Raw genomic sequence first — 19,285 nt, forward strand, 5'->3', positions numbered from 1 at the left:
ACTCCAGAATACAGCCATGTCATTCTCCTTCCATGGCTACCATCCGGATCCAAATCACCAGCACATCCCTGGAATACTGTACTACCTCACAACCAGTTTCTTTACTTCTACCCTGCTTTCAGTCTATTTTCAATACAACAGGCAGAATGATACTGTTACAACTTAAGTGACATCATGCTGCTTTTCTCCTCAGGTATGTCCCACTCCTTCTGATTCCTATCTCACTCAAGGTTAAAAAACAAAATCTTCAAATGTTGTTAGGATTTGGCCCTCTCCTGCTCTTCATTAGCTTGTTTTGCTCTGGCCACACTGACTCCCTTGCTGTTCCCTGAAGGTTATCAGTCATACTCCTTCCTTTGTACCTCTATTCCCTCAGCTCACCTGCTCTTCCACTAGTTATCTCTATGACTCATCAGTGAGGTCATCCCCGGCTTACACCATTTAAAGTTGTGGCACTCTACTCTTGAAACTCTCTGGCCTCTTCCTGCTTTATTTTTCTCCTAAATCTAATGCACTATATATTTAAATTATTTACCTTGTTTACTGTTTGTCTCACTCTTATCCTCAGAATGTAAGTTCCTTGAAGGTAGAGTTTTTTGGGGATTTTTTTCCCCCTTTTTATTCCACTATATCCCCAGAGCCTATAATAATGCATGGCACATAGCAGGAACTCAGTAATTAATTTTTGCATGAATGGACAAACAAATTAGATTGTAGATTAACAGCAGGGACCATGTCTCACTTGTCTTTATATTCCCACTACGTTCCAAAGTACGCAGTAACAGAAAGACCTCAATGACTATGAACCAATGAATGATACATGAGAATCACAACAGAGGTAACACCACAGTTGTTGTTCATTTTTGGTAAGGATTCTGATCTTTTTTTGACGTGTTTGTGGTGGTGGAACAATTGTGGGAGAAGAGAGTGGCTGCCTCTTGCTCTTCAAACTTTAGATACAAGAGGGCCATGAGAGCAATGCTCACAAGAAACTTTTAGTATTGGCAATACCTGCTGTGGACCCTTCACTCCCTGCACCTTACCCTGATGTCCCTTCAAGTTTCCTGAAATATGCCCATATTTGTCTGTCTTGATACTTCTTCATGAACACAATGTATCCCTAAAATTTACCAACAATCTCACTTTTGGTTTATTTACATCTACTTGAGAAAGCAATGAAAATTCATAAATCAGAGGATTCTAAAAATTTACCATTTTGTTGTGATAAAAGCATGTTCTCTAAAGGAAAAATACCAACATAATTCATAAATATACTTTATAGAACATAAAGACTGATCATATACTCCAGGGACCTATACTCCATTTCAAAAGATTGATGAAAATGATAGTCTCGCATCCAGAGAATTACAAAGTTAGTATTTAATGCATTATTAGCATTTTTCTGAAAATGTGTGTTTTGCAAGACTAAAATCAACATAAATTTGTCAAGAATGAACTTTTAGAGCAATGATAAAAGGAAATTCCACAATTGGGTTATATCATGGCAAAATTCATGAGGAACATATGATGAAAAAGAGAAAGTACAATAATTTACAGACAAAACATATCACAGTATAAAAAAACTTCACTTCTGATTAAAACATTTCAAAGAAATGTGAGAATATCTGAAAGCTACTTACAGTAGATTTTTCAGGGGAAGATGGAACATCAAATGTTTCGTTAATATGGTTTTCCAGATCTTGTTGAGAATGTGAATAATGAATTTGGTTCCAACTGTTTTTCTTTGATTGTTTGGGTGGTAAAGCTGGAGGCTGCCCATCTCCAGGGGTCTCCTGTGATCTGGACAGGAAAAAGGGGAAAAAAAAAAAGAGTATTTTGGAAGCTGTCTTCTAAAACTGTTATTTTAATTCTTTTTTTTAAAGATTTTATTTATTTGAGAGAAAGAATGAGATAGAGAGAGAGCATGAGATGGGGGAGGGTCAGAGGGAGAAGCAGACTCCCTGCTGAGCCGGGAGCCCGATGTGGGACTCGATCCCGGGACTCCAGGATCATGACCTGAGCCGAAGGCAGTCGCTTAACCAACTGAGAGCCACCCAGGCGCCCTAAAACTGTTATTTTAAAAGCTAGGGTCAGGGCACCTGGGTGGCTCATTTGGTTAAGCGTCTGCCTTTGGCTTGGGTTGTGATCCCGGGGTCCTGGGATCAAGCCCCACATCTGCATCTGCATCTGGCTCCTTGCTCAGTGGGGAGCCTGCTTCTCCCTCTGCCCCTCCCCCCGCTGCTTTTCCTGCTTGTGCTCTCCCTGTGTCAAGTAAATAAATAAAATCTTTAAGAAAAAAAAAAAAGCTGGGGTCAAAAACAAAACAAAATAAAATAAAAGCTAGGGTCAAGCAACTCAGATATTTACAATGTCTAGTAGGAGACAAGCTTTAAATACTATATTTACAAGTGCTACTGTTTAATGAAATCTTTCTTAACTTTGAAGTTTAAGTAGTACATCAAATTCCCTACTTTATCAAATCTGTAAACAATTCTACATAATAATCAAATATACTTTAAGGGTATCACGATGAAGATAACCATTAATCTACTATAACAGTATACACACCTTTCTAAAACACTTTTTTAAAATAAGGTTATCAATGGAGTCACATGGGTAGCCAGGGAAAAAGGCAGGCAAAGAGAAATCAGAATTGAGAGTTGAACCATTCCACAGATAAAACACCTGGTACAATCTAGAGAAGTTGTGATTGGCCCAATTTACCAAGAAATAAAACACAAGGGACGCCTGTGTGGCTCAGCCGGTTAAGCATCTGCCTTCAGCTCAGGTCATGATCCTGGGTCCTGGGATTGAGTCCCGCATTGGGCTACTTGCTCAGGGAGGAGCCTGCTTCTCCCTCTGCCTGCCACTTCCCTCTGCTTGTGTTCTCTCTCTTTCTGACAAATAAGTAATAAAATCTTAAAAAAGAAAAAAAAGGAAATAAAACACAATTCACGAAAGTAATGAACTCAATACTGCAACAAAGATTAGAATCTGAGTAAGAGTGCTGAGCTCACTGAGGAGATAAAAATGGACAAGACATTGTTGGAGTATGTAATTTAAAGAAACAAAATCCAATTAACATTAGGGAGCATAAGCCTCAATTTGTGACAGCAAGAACTGATAAAAAGAGCTAGGTAGGAGAAGCTTCAAAGTAAAAATACTAGCTTTTTTAAGAACCAGCACAATATATTTAATAACATTACTTGTAAGTTTTTCACAAAGGCCAGAAGGGGGAACCAGTGGTTCAACTTGCATCCTAGGAAGCATGCATCCATGGAGGTTGTGGAAGTGAGGAAAGTTAAGGCAAGGGGAAATACTTCTTGGTAACAGCAGTGACCATTTCTGAGGTTATTATTTATCTCTGCGATGCCAGGAGGTCTTTGGAAAAATAAGAGAATTATTGTCCCGTTGCCTAAGGTCTCATAAGGGAGTTGACAACTGCTATGTCAAGGTGCATGGCTGCTGGCTGTACTATTCAGGCACAGATTTCACTGAGTGACAACAGATACCTAAGATACAAGCTGTAAGGTCTTGAGGAAGTGGAACTGCATTAGATTTCATTATTGTTCAAAAATCAGTCTCCACCCTCTGCGGTTGACATTAGGCTTGGCCGTATGACTTTCTCTGTCCAATGAAATGTGAGTAGAAGTGGTCAGTTTTGAAAGTCCACTTTAAGAAACAGCTCATGATTCATTATGTGTCTCTTTTTCCTTGGCCATCAGACTAGCCATGCACCAAACAAGAGTCTGGGTCCTGGAATGGACATGACATGGAGGAGAGCCACAGATGATCCATGATGTACATATAATCTAAGAAAGAAATAACCTTCGTTGTTATACATCTCTATAAGTTGGGGTAATTTGCTACCACAACATAATTTATCACAAGAAAATGGATACAGAAATTAGAGTCAGAGTGGTTCTTCGATACATATGCTCTCCCTAGGTAGAGAAGGTGTGAAGCTTACTTAGAGGCTCACTGCTAAATACCTGGTAGATACAGGGAATGAAGCTAAAAATTTTATTAGTGCCAAGGAAGTCAGCCAGGATTAATAATAAATGGTTTAACTGTATGGTGCTCCAGGGAAGTTCCTCTTAAAGAGAAAATACAGTCATTCCAAATTTTCATTAAACTTAATCATTAAATAAGTAGGTAAACCATAATGCCCACTCAGTCTAACTTTCTACATAGAAGTCTTTAGGGAACAAAATACTCTAAATTCTGAGAAGTCTATAAGGACTGCATCAAAGAACATCCCTCTCTTTTTCAGCAAAGCCTTCTTTGAGGTCTACCTTCATGGTCAGGGATTCCAGGTACCAAACACAATACTTTTTTTTTTTTTTTTAAGATTTTATTTATTTATTTGAGAGAGAGAGAGAATGAGAGATAGAAAGCACGAGAGGGGAGAGGGTCAGAGGGAGAAGCAGACTCCTGCCGAGCAGGAAGCCCGACGCGGGACTCGATCCCAGGACTCCAGGATCATGACCTGAGCCGAAGGCAGTTGCTTAACCAACTGAGCCACCCAGGCCCCCCACAATACGTATTCTACTAGTTTCAAGTGCCAAGAGCCCAAGCCTTTAAGACCCAATACATTCAAGTGTTGCTAATCCAGGAAAACGTTCCCACAGATGAGAAAAGAGACATGGACCTCAAACATGGCCTGCCGGAAGGGATTCGGACATAAAGATGGACATTCCCTGGCACAGCCTCACAGATGTGACATTTTTAAAAAGCAGTTATCAAAAGCCTCCAAGACTTTACAAAAACCAGAAGTCACTGGACTCCACATCTACCAATTAATAGGTCTCAGTCCCTTGCTTAGGGTTAAGTATAACCATGTAGGCCAGGTGAATGGAAAGTTTTTTTCTAGTTTTGCATACAGCTATCACACTCAGGAAACAGCCTCAAAACTACAGATCTATAGGGCATAGTATAAGGTTGAGATCAGAAGGGAATGGAACTAGAGCAACTTACTTTGTTCTTGGTCCAGTCAACAGCCTAATATATAACAGTTCTAAAATATACAAGAGGGACAAACTCAAGCCTGATCTGTAAAGCAACATCCTAAGTGACCCAAATCTGGTGGTTATGGGCATAACAGTGGCAATGCTCAGTTACAAGAGAGGGACAGTACTGACATTATGGGACATTCTGCTAAAACTGTTCAAGCTACATTACTGGCACTAAAGATTAGGCATATATAGTAAAAAAAAAAAGCTCCAGAAGTGATTTTTATTACGCATTGCTAATTAGAAATCATTGTCCTGAAACCCTGGTTGCAAATTCATGGCTTGTGGGCCAATTTTGGCCAACATACATTTGGCCCATTATTTTTTCTTTATAAAATGTGAGTTAATTGGCTCATTTAAAAAATTACATATGTATCTGGATTTCCAGAATGGAAAATCTGGAAGCTCTGGAGAGAATAAAACTGCATTACCGTTGGTCAAAGCCAAGAATGAGCTGCTGCCTTTAGATGGGCCATGGGCATCCCAGTCCACCTAAATCCCACCCAGGGTTACTTGTGAGATTCCAGTAGGTATTTGAGTATAACCTCTCCTTTAAACATTCAAAGTCCGCAGGAAAACACAGAAAGGAAGAGAGCCAAGCACACAGGCTTGGGTTGGGATTTAAGCCAAGTTCTAAAGAAAAGGTGAGGAGAATGCAGCATGCACTGAGAGGATTAGTCAAGACAGACCATAGGAAAGAACACTGTCATTTCAGATTTCAGGAAAAGGGCTATCTGACTTCTCTCATTGTTTTATGTAACTTTCTTGTTAGAATAACTTCTCAGAGAGTGATGGTCAGGCTCTCCAGATGGCAGATTGCTGTAGAGGGATAGGTTGGTCTGGGAGCTTTTATAAACTAATTATGTGCTCTCCCAGTAATCCCAGTAACTGCCCTTTCTATGTCTCCACATCCAATAACCACACTCCATCTATATCTATGTATCTCTTTTTGTCTCTAATACAGTCTATCAAAGTAATCAAGGATGTCAGCACAGACTCCTGAAATTCTTACTTTGAACAAAGGTTATCAATTACATTTTAAGACATATTCCAAGTATATTAACTCAATTTATGGTAACAAATAACTTCCTACTTCAGATCTAATGTAGAGATTATGAGTATAGTTAATTTATTACTTATTCAATTACCTAGGAAGGTGACTTTCATAAGCAACCCATGCATTATAATTAGAAATTATAATACATTTAAAATAATTTCATAAAACAGACCAGTTCTAAAAAAAGATACTATTTCTAGGCAAAAAAAAAAAAACAAAACAACCCCCCGCACCTGCTAATTATAAAAGAACAAAGAGATATCATATATTTTGGAAGAACAACCAGGCAGCACAGTGGAACACAGCCACATTAGAAATAATTCCCCTGAGAGAAGGGACCTATGACTTAAAGAGAAAGCCAGCATCTATCAGACAGTTCAGACAGGACTAGGGAGATAGGAACCAAAGAAAAAAGTGGGCATCAGAGCTCTGGCTGACATCTTACAAGTAAAGGTAATCCTTTGGCTTTAAACATGGGAACTAGAAAAGATCTGTTACAAGGAGGATATAGAAAGAAGTATAATCCTAAAGGGATTATTTTGTTACTTATAAAAAAAGAAAAACAGGCAAGGTAAACCCTGAAATTTGTGAATTAAAAAAACAATGCTGAAGATTCAACTGTATATACATACCACTCATAGAAGAATAAAGTCTATTATAATTTAAGACTAGAAAACAAACAAAACCCATCTTTTCTTGGTACATGGTAATACAAACTTGCCAGGACTGACGGCTCATTTTAAGATTCTAATGTTCTAAGATGGATACCAGGAGCTCATGTCTCCTTCAACTACAGTCACTAGTGCTATCCAAGTTCTCCCCGGGCAGTAACCCTACTACACTTTACTTGTACTAGGTAAAATGTAGATAAAATTGATTCAAAATTCAGACTTCTTGACATGTTGGCTAATTTATAGTGACATTCACAGTATTTCAAAGTAAACACCATTGCAGACTGATTATTAGTTAATGCTCAAGAAAATTTAAAAAGTGCATATAAACTCTCAGGGATAAGATAAATATGAGAATAGAATTGAAAATGTCATATTACTGTATCAGTAGGAATCTACTTCAGAATCAAGGTCCCAGACCTGAAATGCCTGGTTTCAACCAAACTCCAAGTCCCTGACCTTAGCTCCCCAAAGGGAGTACTGGAGACATTTGCCAGAGGTGGAGAGCAGGTTAGGCATACCGCAGCTACCGTAGCCCAGCGACCTGTATAATTAGTCTTGCTGCCACAAGTACAGCAGTAAATACAGTGTGCCCTCTGAGTCCCCATGGCTCGATCATCTCCTCCCATCATACCTCCTTTGGTTCTTTTACTTCCTTGTCCTAGAGTGGTCTGGTATTTGCAGAATCCATAATACAGATGACCCTTGAACAACACGGTTTGATCCCTGCCAATTCACATACATGTGGATTTTTTACAGTACAGTACTGTAAATGTATTTTCTCATCCTTATGATTTTCTTGTTAACATTTTTTCTCTAGCTTACTTTAAGAATATAGTATATATTACATGTAACATATAAAATATGTGTCAGTCAACTGTGTATATTCTAAGGCTTCTGGTCAACAACAGGTTATTAGCAGTTAAGTTTTGGGGGAGTCAAAAGTTATAAGTGAATTTTCAACTATATAGGGGTTGGCGTCCCTAACCCCCATGTTGTTCAAGGGTCAACTGTATGTTGCTAGACTTGATCAAGATTGGCATGGGAATTGGGTTAAGCTGAGTGAGGACATAAAGTTTTCAGTCGTAGTAGCTCAGAGGAGCAAAGTGAAGGCAAATCTTTAAAGACTAAGTGAGAGGAATTGATGAAGTGCGGAGAAAGCTGTGGTGACTCACTAGAAAAGACTAGAAGGGGACAGTCCAGGCAAAACGGCTCAGGGAAATGGATTTGATATGAAATCTGTAAAGAGTCTCCTGTGATTAGAGCCTAAGGATAAAGCTAAGAATTTGGAGAATTCCTCATTGTATTCGACCAGACATCTATACTTCAAACATGTAGACAGATAAGTGGCTGATAATATTCTTAAAGGCTGCCAGTATATCCCCCCAAATTAACAATTATATAATTATTACAGTTAAAATCTACTAAGCACCTTTTCTCTGCTTAACAGAGAAATTATACATCTCATTTACTGTTCACAGCAACCCTATGAGGTAGATATTATCATCCTGTTTTTTTACAGGTGAGGAAATTGAGGCTTACAGCGATAAAATGACTCACCCGAGGTCACATAACTGGAAGTGGTGGAACCAAGTCTTAAACCCAGCCTGAATCCAGAGCTTGTGCTCTGAACATTATGCTATAGTTGCACTTTAAACAAAACAACTGTTAAAAGGCAGGAGCAAAGTTATTTTAACTCAGAGGTTTCCAAACACTATGTAGCAGTAAACTCTTCTCCAAATAAAATGCTTCTCAGAAGCCAATATATAAAATATACAAAAGCTAAGCAACCCTCCTGACAGTATCTGAGGCTTCAAAGGAACTTATCAGAGCACATCCTGAACACGACTATTTTCTATCATGCTATTTGGTTGTAAGTGGTAATACTGCTCTGTATTTTAAGTTCTAATAAAAATGACTTATATTTAGATGGAGAGAATGCAAGATCAATAGAGATCTGTGCTCTAATAACACGTATTTTTACTTAATTGAGAACGTATTTCTAACTCAATGGTTTTAATATACTGAAAACCAATAATTTGCCTAAAATGATGGGGGGGTGGGTATTGAATGAGACTGGAGCTTGAAACATAATGTTCAAAATTTACCCACACAAAAAATTTTTTGGACAGATTACCTGTATTAACTTTTGGACATTAAGAAAGGAGAAGGGGAGATGGGAATGTAATTTTAAGAGTGCTCCAATGCCCAATTCTCATATTGGAGTTTTTCAATACAAATAACTTGCTTATCCTCAACTTTGACATTTTAAAAAATGTTAAGTGAAGAGCAAATAATGAAAATGTTAAAGCGCACTTTGTTGTCAAAGAGGGCAATATATTGTAACATAGCAGCAAAAGATTTGTTAAAACTGTCAATGAAGCCAGGTAGGCAAAAACTTTGCTGATTAATTTCAGTCCAGTCAGCTTTAAATTTCTTCATGAATGCTTCAACAGCAGCAGTCAAAACAGCTCTCCGTTGCTGTCTTTAGCAATTTGTATGAAAATAGAAAATAAAATCTTAACCACCCAACTCAGATGCTTTGTGATGATTTTGTAGAAATGTCCAAGCTTCCCCATTACATATTAATGGGAATATATTAATATTTGTGGTATGAATTTACTAAAATAAACACCTGTTAAGTATTTTCACATTAATTGAGGGTTAATGTTTTTCTCGGAAAAATCACAAACTGAAACAGTCTAGTTTTCTGTGAAACATTTAAAGAAAGGGAGGAAATGGTAGACTGTAGTCTCAATCACCCCTGCCTAAAAATGGTAACTTTATTCTAAGCAGTACAAACAAATTCCTATTTGTTTTTATAATAAACACACCTATGAGTTAATAGTGTTTTCTCCTTGTGAAGCAGGTGACCTTACCAAGTGACTGAAGTCTGGACCCAGATTTCATCTCAAAGGCCCTGTACTCACTCAAAAAACAGGGAACTGGTGAGATGATCTCAAGATTTGTTTCAGTACGTGTTGAAATGCTCTGTGCTTCATCCAACACATTGTCCGAATTCTTTCCACATTTGGCCAAAACTAAAACCCTATGGATTCCAAGTTGTAAAATATTTTCTCTGGATTGCAAATATCAGCCAGCCAAGCAAGCAAGCAAGCAAGCAAGCAATTGATCAATTAACAAAGCCTTGTCTTAGACACCAAGTTCTGCTGGTTGGCTCAGGTAGGGAAGACCTGACTTTTAGTTATGTAAATTGGGACAAGTCCTGTTAAGTGTGGCTTTCTCGTCTACAAAATGGGGATTACGTGTCTTTCCTATTTCATTGAGTTGTCTTGAACAGTGAGATAATTTCTGAAGCTGATTGTAAGCAACTAATGTAAGTTATTCGTTTATCATTAAGCTTATCTTTTCAGACCTCTCTCATTCTTAAGCTTAAAACTAGCTGAATTTTAAATGCAGTGTTAAGAGATACAAAACTAAATACAAACACATAAGCCTCATAAAATACATGTCTGAAGAGAAAGGTCCAAGCATTTGAAATTCTTGTGGATCAGGATGGGAAAGCAAAACCTGCACAATGCCAATCTGTCCTGAACTTGCATCTCCATTTAACGTCAGGAAGCCAGAACAAAGGTTTTTTTATGGGTTGATGAACCTATAAAATGTACATATGGAGATACTCAATTTTATGTGTATGTATACATATGTGTGTGTCTGTATGAAAAGGACTCTTCAAAAAATGGACTGAGATAATTTGGTTAGGTCCTGGGAGTTATATTGTTTCATTCTGCATTAAGATGGGCTTTTGAGATTTCTCTATACGGTTTATTTCTATGTGCTAAAAATATATCATTTTCAAATTTAATCAATTAACATCTCGATCATGTGCTTAATTACTGTACTTTTTAAAGTTTTATGAATTTGAACCGTGACAAGTGGTTGCAAAGGAAATTGTGCTTCATGCAGAAAACAGAATTAACGTGGCTTTGAACGAATGGATCCTTCTGACATTAAAATATAAAAAAAAAAAAAGTTTTTAGAATTAGAAAACATAGTTATTAAAAATCAAAGTATACAATGATAATTTTTAAAGTAATCAAAAATTAGGGATGCCTGGGTGGCTCAGTCGGTTAAGCGTCTGCCTTTGGCTCAGATCATGATCCCAGGATCCTGGAACTGAGTCTCGCTTCCGGGTCCTTGCTCAGCTCTCCCTCTGCCTGCCACTCCCCCTGCTTGTGAGCACTCGAGCGCTCCCTCTCTGACAAATAAATAAATCTTAAAAAAAAATTAAATCTCCACCAGTCTTGTCTCCCGTCAACTCATTCTCCACATGTGTCACTGTGTAGTATGTGTCCTTCCTACTCCTCCATCCTTTTTACTGTACACACACAATCAAATTGTTTTACCAAGATATGTTACCAAGACTAAAATTCCACTTGTCTTAATAGCTTAGCCAGTCTTCCTTGGCTGGCCCTATAGTGAGGACAACCACACCTCCTCTATATCTTGTCACATGTTCTGAAGCTCCTATACCTACCTGCTTTGCTAATCAGTCCCTCTACTCTTCACCCATCACTCTCATACCCCTTCTTTCTTCAGCCCTGATCACAGTCACTACATCCTATACCCCTTCCTTCTTCTCAACATTAATCTTTTTACTTATCTATGTGCCTTATAAAGAATTTCTTTTTTCCCCTAATTCTCACACTGTTTTTACTTGCATATGGACTAACTGCATTATATAAACCAATAAATGAAGACATTGCATGTTATTGTGAGGGTAGGCACGTTGTGCATTAAACTGATGGGGTATAAATACTGAATTATGAAGCTGAATTTATATACGAGTATGTAATATGAGGTAGGAATGAATTTTAAAAAAGATTATTTTCAGTATGATGGTCATCTTACTACTTAGTTCTCCTTTGCTACTTAAATTTTTCCCACATTGTCTATTCATTCTTATGGTTCCCTTCCTGAAAAATATTAAGAAAACTCTACCTTTTAGTATTTAACTGCTTGACCACAGTGCTACATTATCTGCAGAAACTAAAGGTTTAGTCAACAAAGTAATAAGAGGGTTTTTTTGGGGGGCGGGGGTTGGGAGGTGAATACAAAGAACTCTCAGGAATAAATAAGCACATTTACAAATACATAAAAAATTTAAAACACTGCCTAAATAAATGCTTCTATCAAATACCCTAACTTCCCAGATTATTTCAAATGAAACAATGTGGGGCATTATTATTATTTTTTTTATTTTTTAAAGATTTTATCTATTTGAGAGAGAGAGGATGAGAAAGAGAGAGAGAGCACAAGAGGGGGGAGGGTCAGAGGGAGAAGCAGACTCCCCACTGAGCAGGGAGCCCGATGCGGGACTTGATCCCAGGAGTCCAGGATCATGACCAGAGCTGAAGGCAGTCGCTTCACCAACTGAGCCACCCAGGCGCCCTGGGGCATTATTATTTATAAGAAGGAAGCTAAATGAAAAAGGTCTTACGGTGATGATTCCAGAACGATGCTATTAGCTTGTGTTGAAGATGGAGATCTATGATTCACAAACACTTCACTTGGGGAAGTGTGAACCACATGGTCTACCAAATGACCAACTGAAGATGGTCGTAACCGGGTTCCCTCTTGTGTGAATGCAGAATTTCGACTACATAAAGAGGAAGAAAAATTGAGTGAAAATGTGGTTTAATTCAACTTTTTCCAGTTTCTTACTTATATGATTACATTATAAAGTGGGTATATGTTTTAACACTAACCACACTGACTAAGCAAAATCTCTGACAAAGATAGTATGATGCAAACAGAAAGAATACCAAACAGGAAGTGACGTCTAAGATCTGAACTACGGTCAGTGATCTGCCACAAGGGTTTTACCTGTTCAATCTATTTATCTCTACCAACCTTAATGTCTGAAGGCTTTAGTCACTACAACTTAGTGTCTTAATCAGCATTTACAGGATTAGAGCATTTATACCTCATTTTACTGCACTTTGCTTTATTGCTTCTTCTTTTTAAAAGATTTATTTCTTTTAGAGAGAGAATGAGAGAGTGCACGAGCAGGGGAGGGGCAGAGGGAAAGAATCTCAAGCAGACTCCCCACAGAGTGCAGAGCCTGATGTGGAGCTTGATCCTACAACCCCGAGATCATGACCTGGGCCAAAATCAAGAATCAGACACCCAACTGACTGAGCCACCCAGCTGCCCCTCTTCTTTTTTTAAAAAACATATTGAAGGTTTGCAGTTACTCTGCATGGAGCAAGTCTATTGGGTGCCATTTCTCCAACAGCATTTGTTCACTTCATGTCTCTGTCACATTTTGGTAATTCTTGCATTATTTCAGACTTTATCATTACTGTTTTTGTTACAGTAATCTATGATCAGTGATTATGACTCACTGAAAGCTTAGATGGTAGTCAGCATTTTTTAGTAATAAAGTGTTTTTAATTAAAGCATGCACACTGATTTTTTACACACTGCTATTGCACATTTAATGGAATACAGCAGAATGTAAATATAACTTCTATATGTACTAAGAAACAGAAACCATTCAGTGACTTGCTTCACTGCAGTGGTCTGGAACCAAATCTGCAGTATCTCCAAGGTATGCCTGTATAAAGTAAAGGGAGAGGATAAATAATTCAGAAATATCTCTGGTGTGTGTTCTTTTTTAATCCTTATAAAAGTTTTTATTTATGGGTCTTCTTAAAATTCCTAAAAATAAATAATGTATCATATTTCCATCCTCATAAGTGACAGTCACAGGAATTATTATTTTCATTATTATTAATTATGACAGCTAACATTTTAACACTTATTATGTGCTAGGCATTGTTCTAAGCATTTTATATATATCACCTCATTTAACCCTTTTAATAATACTACAAGAAAGACACTGTTATTATAATTTGTAGATGACGAAAATGGGACAAACTTGCTCAAAGTTCAAACTTTCAGTAATTCCAGGGCCCATGCTCTTAACCATCACACTATACTGTCTCTTTAGAATTGAGGAAAAAAACTTTTCAGATCATATCTATAACTGTTTTATTACCTAGGAAATTTAATCAGAGCTACTGCTAATTAATTAACTCAATCATCTTTCCTCTGTCTTCTGTAATTTGCTCTAATTATTTAGTGGTACTAGTAACAAATGCAGAAATGGGTGGCTGGAAAATGGCCCAAAAAAGAAAAATGGTTCTGGATTTTCTTCAAATAGTTGATTAACCTCCGAATATATGCAGTATTTTATAAACAAAGATGATTTAGCAATTTGCAATTAGTAACAGAAAAACCTGTGAGTATCTTTTTTTAGCAGCTTAGCAGCTAGGAAGACACATAGGTATGAGGTAATGTTCTCTAAACCGAACTTTACTTTTGTTATGGTAAAAGTTTATTCTTGGGCTGAAAAACACCCACTGGTGACACAACTTTTAGAATTTAGTACAGGGGCGCCTGGGTGGGTCAGTTGGCTGGGTGTCCAACTCTTCATTTCAGCTCAGGTTGTGATCCTGGTGTCATGGGATCAAGCCTCACATCAGGCTCTGCGCTCAGCACTGAGTCTACTTGTCCAGCACTGAGTCTACTTTGTCCCTCTCCCTCTGCTCCTTCCCCTGCTTGTGCTCTCTAAAATAAATAAGTAAAATCTTTTAAAAAAGTAGAATGTAGTACACACTTATTGGATGTTAATGTGTTTAAAATACTTCTGAAGTTAGACTACTTCAAATATTATATTCCATACCAAAACTCAAATATTTTGTATTCAACCTTTTGGGTGAACAAAGTCTATGAATACACTGACATCTGTTTATCATTATTTAATTACATACATATATTACACATAATACATTTGTTAATACATTATAAAATTAACATCTTCAGCCAGTACAAATTGATTATCTTATTATTATCTATACCAAAGCATAGTTTTGGTGAGAAATACTAGAATGAAGTATATAAACAGTAAGTGGTGAGTAATACAGGCTTCTTAGCACAGATATGGCTAACCTTGTGGGAACTTATGTTGGAAACCCCTTTTTCCAGACCAAAGAAAGCGGTGGAACAGTTGGGGTAGGAGGTTAGGTAAGATGATCACAATCATTTAGCATTTTCAAACAATATATGCTTCCCCAGGAATTCTGGAGAGCCATATGAAAAAGGATTATGTCAGGAGCAACCACATTTCCCAGATTTTAACTCTACTAACAGATTTTTTTTTCCTACTAATAGATCTTGATTTATTGGCTAGAGACCCATTACTGTAAAGGAAAGTGAGCATCCTTGTTCAATGTTCTACTCCCTCATTCGATGAGACTTTTCCATGCCACTTATGCAGTAAGCTGCAGGCTATGAGGAAATAATGCTCTGGAGCAACAAAAATCATGTTTGACTAAGATATTTAAATGTAAAGATTTACATATTTTGATCTTCAGGCAAGTCTACAGTCAGTCTGTACTTACTGATTAGGAGTTCCAGGTGGAGATCGTGATGGAAGGCTTTGTGTTTCTAACCTGTCATCAGATACTGAATTTCTGCTTACTACTTCCCAATCCATTAATTTCCGTGCCAAGGGCTTACTTGGGGACCTGCAGAAATAATTTGATATGTAAAAAATTTTATTTTTATACCCCCAACTATAAATCAAATTTTAGAATTTGTCTTAATAGATCATATTCTAGACGAGTCACAGTTTACTTAAAAGAAATTAATGCATTTAGTGGCTATTTACCCCATAATTTCCTAAGAAATTAAATCTGCTTTGTATGAAGAAGGAAGGAAAGACATGTTAAGAGTATATCTTAACACATACTTAAGAGAAAATAGGGAAGAGGAAAAAAGAAAAGAAAGGAAAAAAGCAAAGGAGTAGCGGGCTACCAAGTTACCTCAGAGAGCAAATTATAAATATTGCCTATTCCAGAGTTTCTGAAACTTTAGCTCATCTTGTGATGTATTAAACTGCTAGCATATTATCTTCTAAATACCCTTAAATCTACACCTTGATCCTCTACCTTAATAGAGGATGGGGTGAAAATGATAATTATGTATATTATAATTTTTTACATTTTACATATAGTAGTAGGCTAGTGGATTGTTTTGTTTTTTAAAAAACATCTAGGTTAACATTCTGTCTTGTGGTAAGATAGAAGACTACGTTTTATTACCTATCTATATATTGTCAACTACCACAGTGATGAAGATGAGAACTAAGTAATCTTTTCAGAAAAGATACAGACCTTTGCAGAATATTAAAAAATATTCAAATTCCTATAGTGGCCAAAATTCATGGAAAATGTATGACATCTACTTTTTGACATGCAGAGTTAATATGAAGGTTAATATAAGGAATTACACTACTTACATAAAAACACATAATAAATAATCTTTTAAGCTGACAGTTTTATATTTCACTAATAAATTCACTGAAGCACATAGAAATAGACTGGACTAAAATGCACGGTAACACCAAGAATACACAATAAAATTTACAGACGTAGTAGGAAGCATTAAAATAATGATAAGTAGAGTGTACTAGTTTTGACCTTTCATGAGACAAAGCATGTAAGTATCTATGTCTAAATATCTAAATTTACCAGGACAATTATGACCCTAGGTCCTTCCCTACCTCCTGCATTTTATGATTTATGAGTATCTAAATTTTCAGTGCAATATTTTAGTCTATTAATTAAACCACAAGTATCTTAAATTACTTATGAATCCAAACCACACAAGTGCCCCATCATTTTGGATATTCATAGCCAAAACCTTTTTTTTAGCTTGGCCGAATGACATCTCCTTAATTTAAGAACATCATTTCCTAAAAGAGATGTAATGCTATTGATTAAAAATAAAAAAAAAGACACTGGCTCAGATTTCATTTTACATAAATGAATTCAAAGTAATATAAGGATGAACATTTCCCATTATCCTGAGTTAAAATTACAGGGTTTTCCTACTTGAAGACAATCAGGACACCATTTAGCCCAACATCCTAATACTGCTGTGCAAACTCATATTCCTTTAGTCACAATAAGATGGAAAAAAAAGAATATTTCATGCATTTGATTTTTAAAATGAAGATTACTAAAAGAAACCTTAGCATTTACTGCTCTTCTATTAGCCAATTCTCAAAGTTAATAAGATACTCTTTCTCATATATTAGACTACTAAATGTAAACTGCAGGAGTTCATAATCATAGTTAGATCAACTACTTTTGTTTTCAAAGAGAGGGAAAAAGTCATTTGAAGGAGGAAAAAATCTAGCTATACTCACCCACTATAGAGCATCAGAACACTTTACTGTTGTTAATAAACTAAACATGGTTGGAAATGCTCTGCGTTTTTTAAAACTAAATTTCAAGTGTTTTATTAACAGCTTTAACCTCAGAGACCCACCCACTCAAGCCTGCTGTCTATGTTTCCTGTTGAATGTGGAAATTTCAGAGAAAAAGATACCACACTTCATCAGTGTGTTTGCAATGTGGTAAATATATTTTCTGACCATGGCACTTTATTCTTCTGTTGCATGTGAACATTCTTTTGCTTTTCTTCTTAGGTTTTATACAACAATTGAAAAAGTGTGAAAGCAATTCAAAGAGGAGATATACTGGGGGAAAAATTATTTATTTATTATTGCTGAAAACACTTTAAGAAGAAATCTTTTCTATCTATATATATACCACCAATTAAAATTCTAAGAAGTAGACAAGAACTCTAGAATTCTCTAATAGTTTAACAGAATAACTCAACAATTGTTAAAACCATGAGAGTATTTTGGTAGATATGCATCAGGTCTCAGGTCATCACAACAAGATTGTGATATATTACAAAAACAACCCCAGAGAAGCTTAAGTCTTTTGGAGATGGCAGGATCATTAAAACAATACCATTGAATGCAACTTTATCCCTGTTGATGACTTCTTATTCAGAGGAGGATTCATGGAATTCCATGTAACAAAAGAATTGGGACAGTTATTTGAGGCTTCTAATATTGGAATTTTAGCCTACTCTTCATTAAGTAATGCATATTTGTTTTATAAAATAACCTATTAAACAATTTCTCATTTTAATAATGCATATACAAAATGAAGAACTAAGATGCAGGTATAATTGTGAATATTTCTCAAGGTCACATATGATCAAAATATTCAAACACTAAAACTTATAAAGTAATTTGCATGTGATATTAACATTAATAAATACATCTATAATTTGGTGTTCATATTAGAATATCATACTACAGTGGAACTAATTATCAAATCATGTTCACTATTTTTTTTTTTTTAAAGATTTTATTTATTTGATAGAGAGAGACACAGTGAGAGAGGGAACACAAGCAGGGGGAGTGGGAGAGGGAGAAGCAGGCCTCCCACAGAGCAGGGAGCCTGATGTGGGGCTCGATGTGGGGCTCAATCCCAGGACCCCGGGATCATGACCTGAGCCAAAGGCAGACACTTAACGACTGAGCCACCCAGGTGCCCCTCACGTTCACTATTTTTATAAATATCAAGAAAAAAACTTTAAGCTTGTTAGGAAAAGAAGAAAAAGCTAAGTATTTTGTTAGATGCATTTTTAACAGAAAAGAATCAGAAAAACATTGATTTTGATTTTAACAAGTCTGAAAGAAATGATACAAATAAAGTGTATACTAAGAACTTGAATACCTTTTATATTAAAACAACAAAGTTAAGAGGAAGTAAATTATTTCATTCTTGAGAAATTTCAAGGGAAAGAATTTCAAAAACATTTTCTGTATATTTTACCTTCCTACAGGTGCTTAGCACTTTCTAACTGGAAACAAGGGTATCTAAGACTGTAAGAGGGAAGATTCTGAATAATTTCAGTAGCCATGTCTATTAGAGTAGGCATCTCTGTTATTAATTTTTTTCTTTTCTCCCTTCCCTAATAATCAAAAAGTAACCAAATAACCATTAATATGACACTAAGATTTATATTTAATAGAGAAATGACAATATTTCCTTCATAAATCTAAAAACAAGATGTAACAATAAATCAAATTCAGAATTCTGAACAAATGTTGAGACGATTTACATCATTCAAATTCAAATAAGTTTATCACAGCAAAATGCTATCTAGCCCTGACCAGATAAATCCTTCAAGGCATTGTCACTGATAGTCTTCCTTTTGGGTAGATTATTCATAGACAAATGAGGATGAGGCTAAGCCAGGAATGAAGAAAAACAATGCAGGTAAATTTTATTATTCAAACACATAAAAATCATGTTTGAATAATTTTTTGTTTCAAATGTCCTTACTCCAAGGAACTTAAAATAGCCTTTATTATTTATCTTTACAAGCATTCAAGGCATATAGTACTGGCAAAGAGTCAGATAGTTTTAGCAGTGACTCCAACTCCAGAGGAAAGGAAGTGACAGGTTAAAAGGAAGAATCATAAAGTTAAATCTACAGTTTAGGATAAAAGGATTTAACTGTTTAAAGATTTACTGACATAAATGACTAGATTTTTCAATATAAAAGAAAATGCCTATAATACATTAAGTGAAAAAATAAGCAATAAAAAGTATGAAATAATTTTTAAATGAAATAAATATATATAT

General features: G+C 36.1%; 1 protein-coding gene across 6 annotated transcripts in view; it reads right to left on the bottom strand.

Moving 5' to 3' along the window:
* The window catches only part of PTPN4 (protein tyrosine phosphatase non-receptor type 4), a 186,706-nt gene that overhangs the window by 30,325 nt on the left and 137,096 nt on the right, over positions 1-19,285 (bottom strand). For all 6 annotated transcript variants that reach the window (XM_027589022.2, XM_027589021.2, XM_027589020.2 and 3 more), the window contains 3 exons: positions 15,170-15,295; positions 12,202-12,360; positions 1,641-1,800 (listed from right to left, as the gene is read on the bottom strand). In XM_027589022.2, the coding sequence (XP_027444823.1) occupies positions 1,641-1,800; positions 12,202-12,360; positions 15,170-15,295 (445 nt within the window). The remainder of the gene's footprint in view (positions 1-1,640; positions 1,801-12,201; positions 12,361-15,169; positions 15,296-19,285) is intronic.

Source organism: Zalophus californianus, chromosome 3 (assembly GCF_009762305.2).
Source record: "Zalophus californianus isolate mZalCal1 chromosome 3, mZalCal1.pri.v2, whole genome shotgun sequence".
NCBI lineage: Eukaryota > Metazoa > Chordata > Mammalia > Carnivora > Otariidae > Zalophus > Zalophus californianus.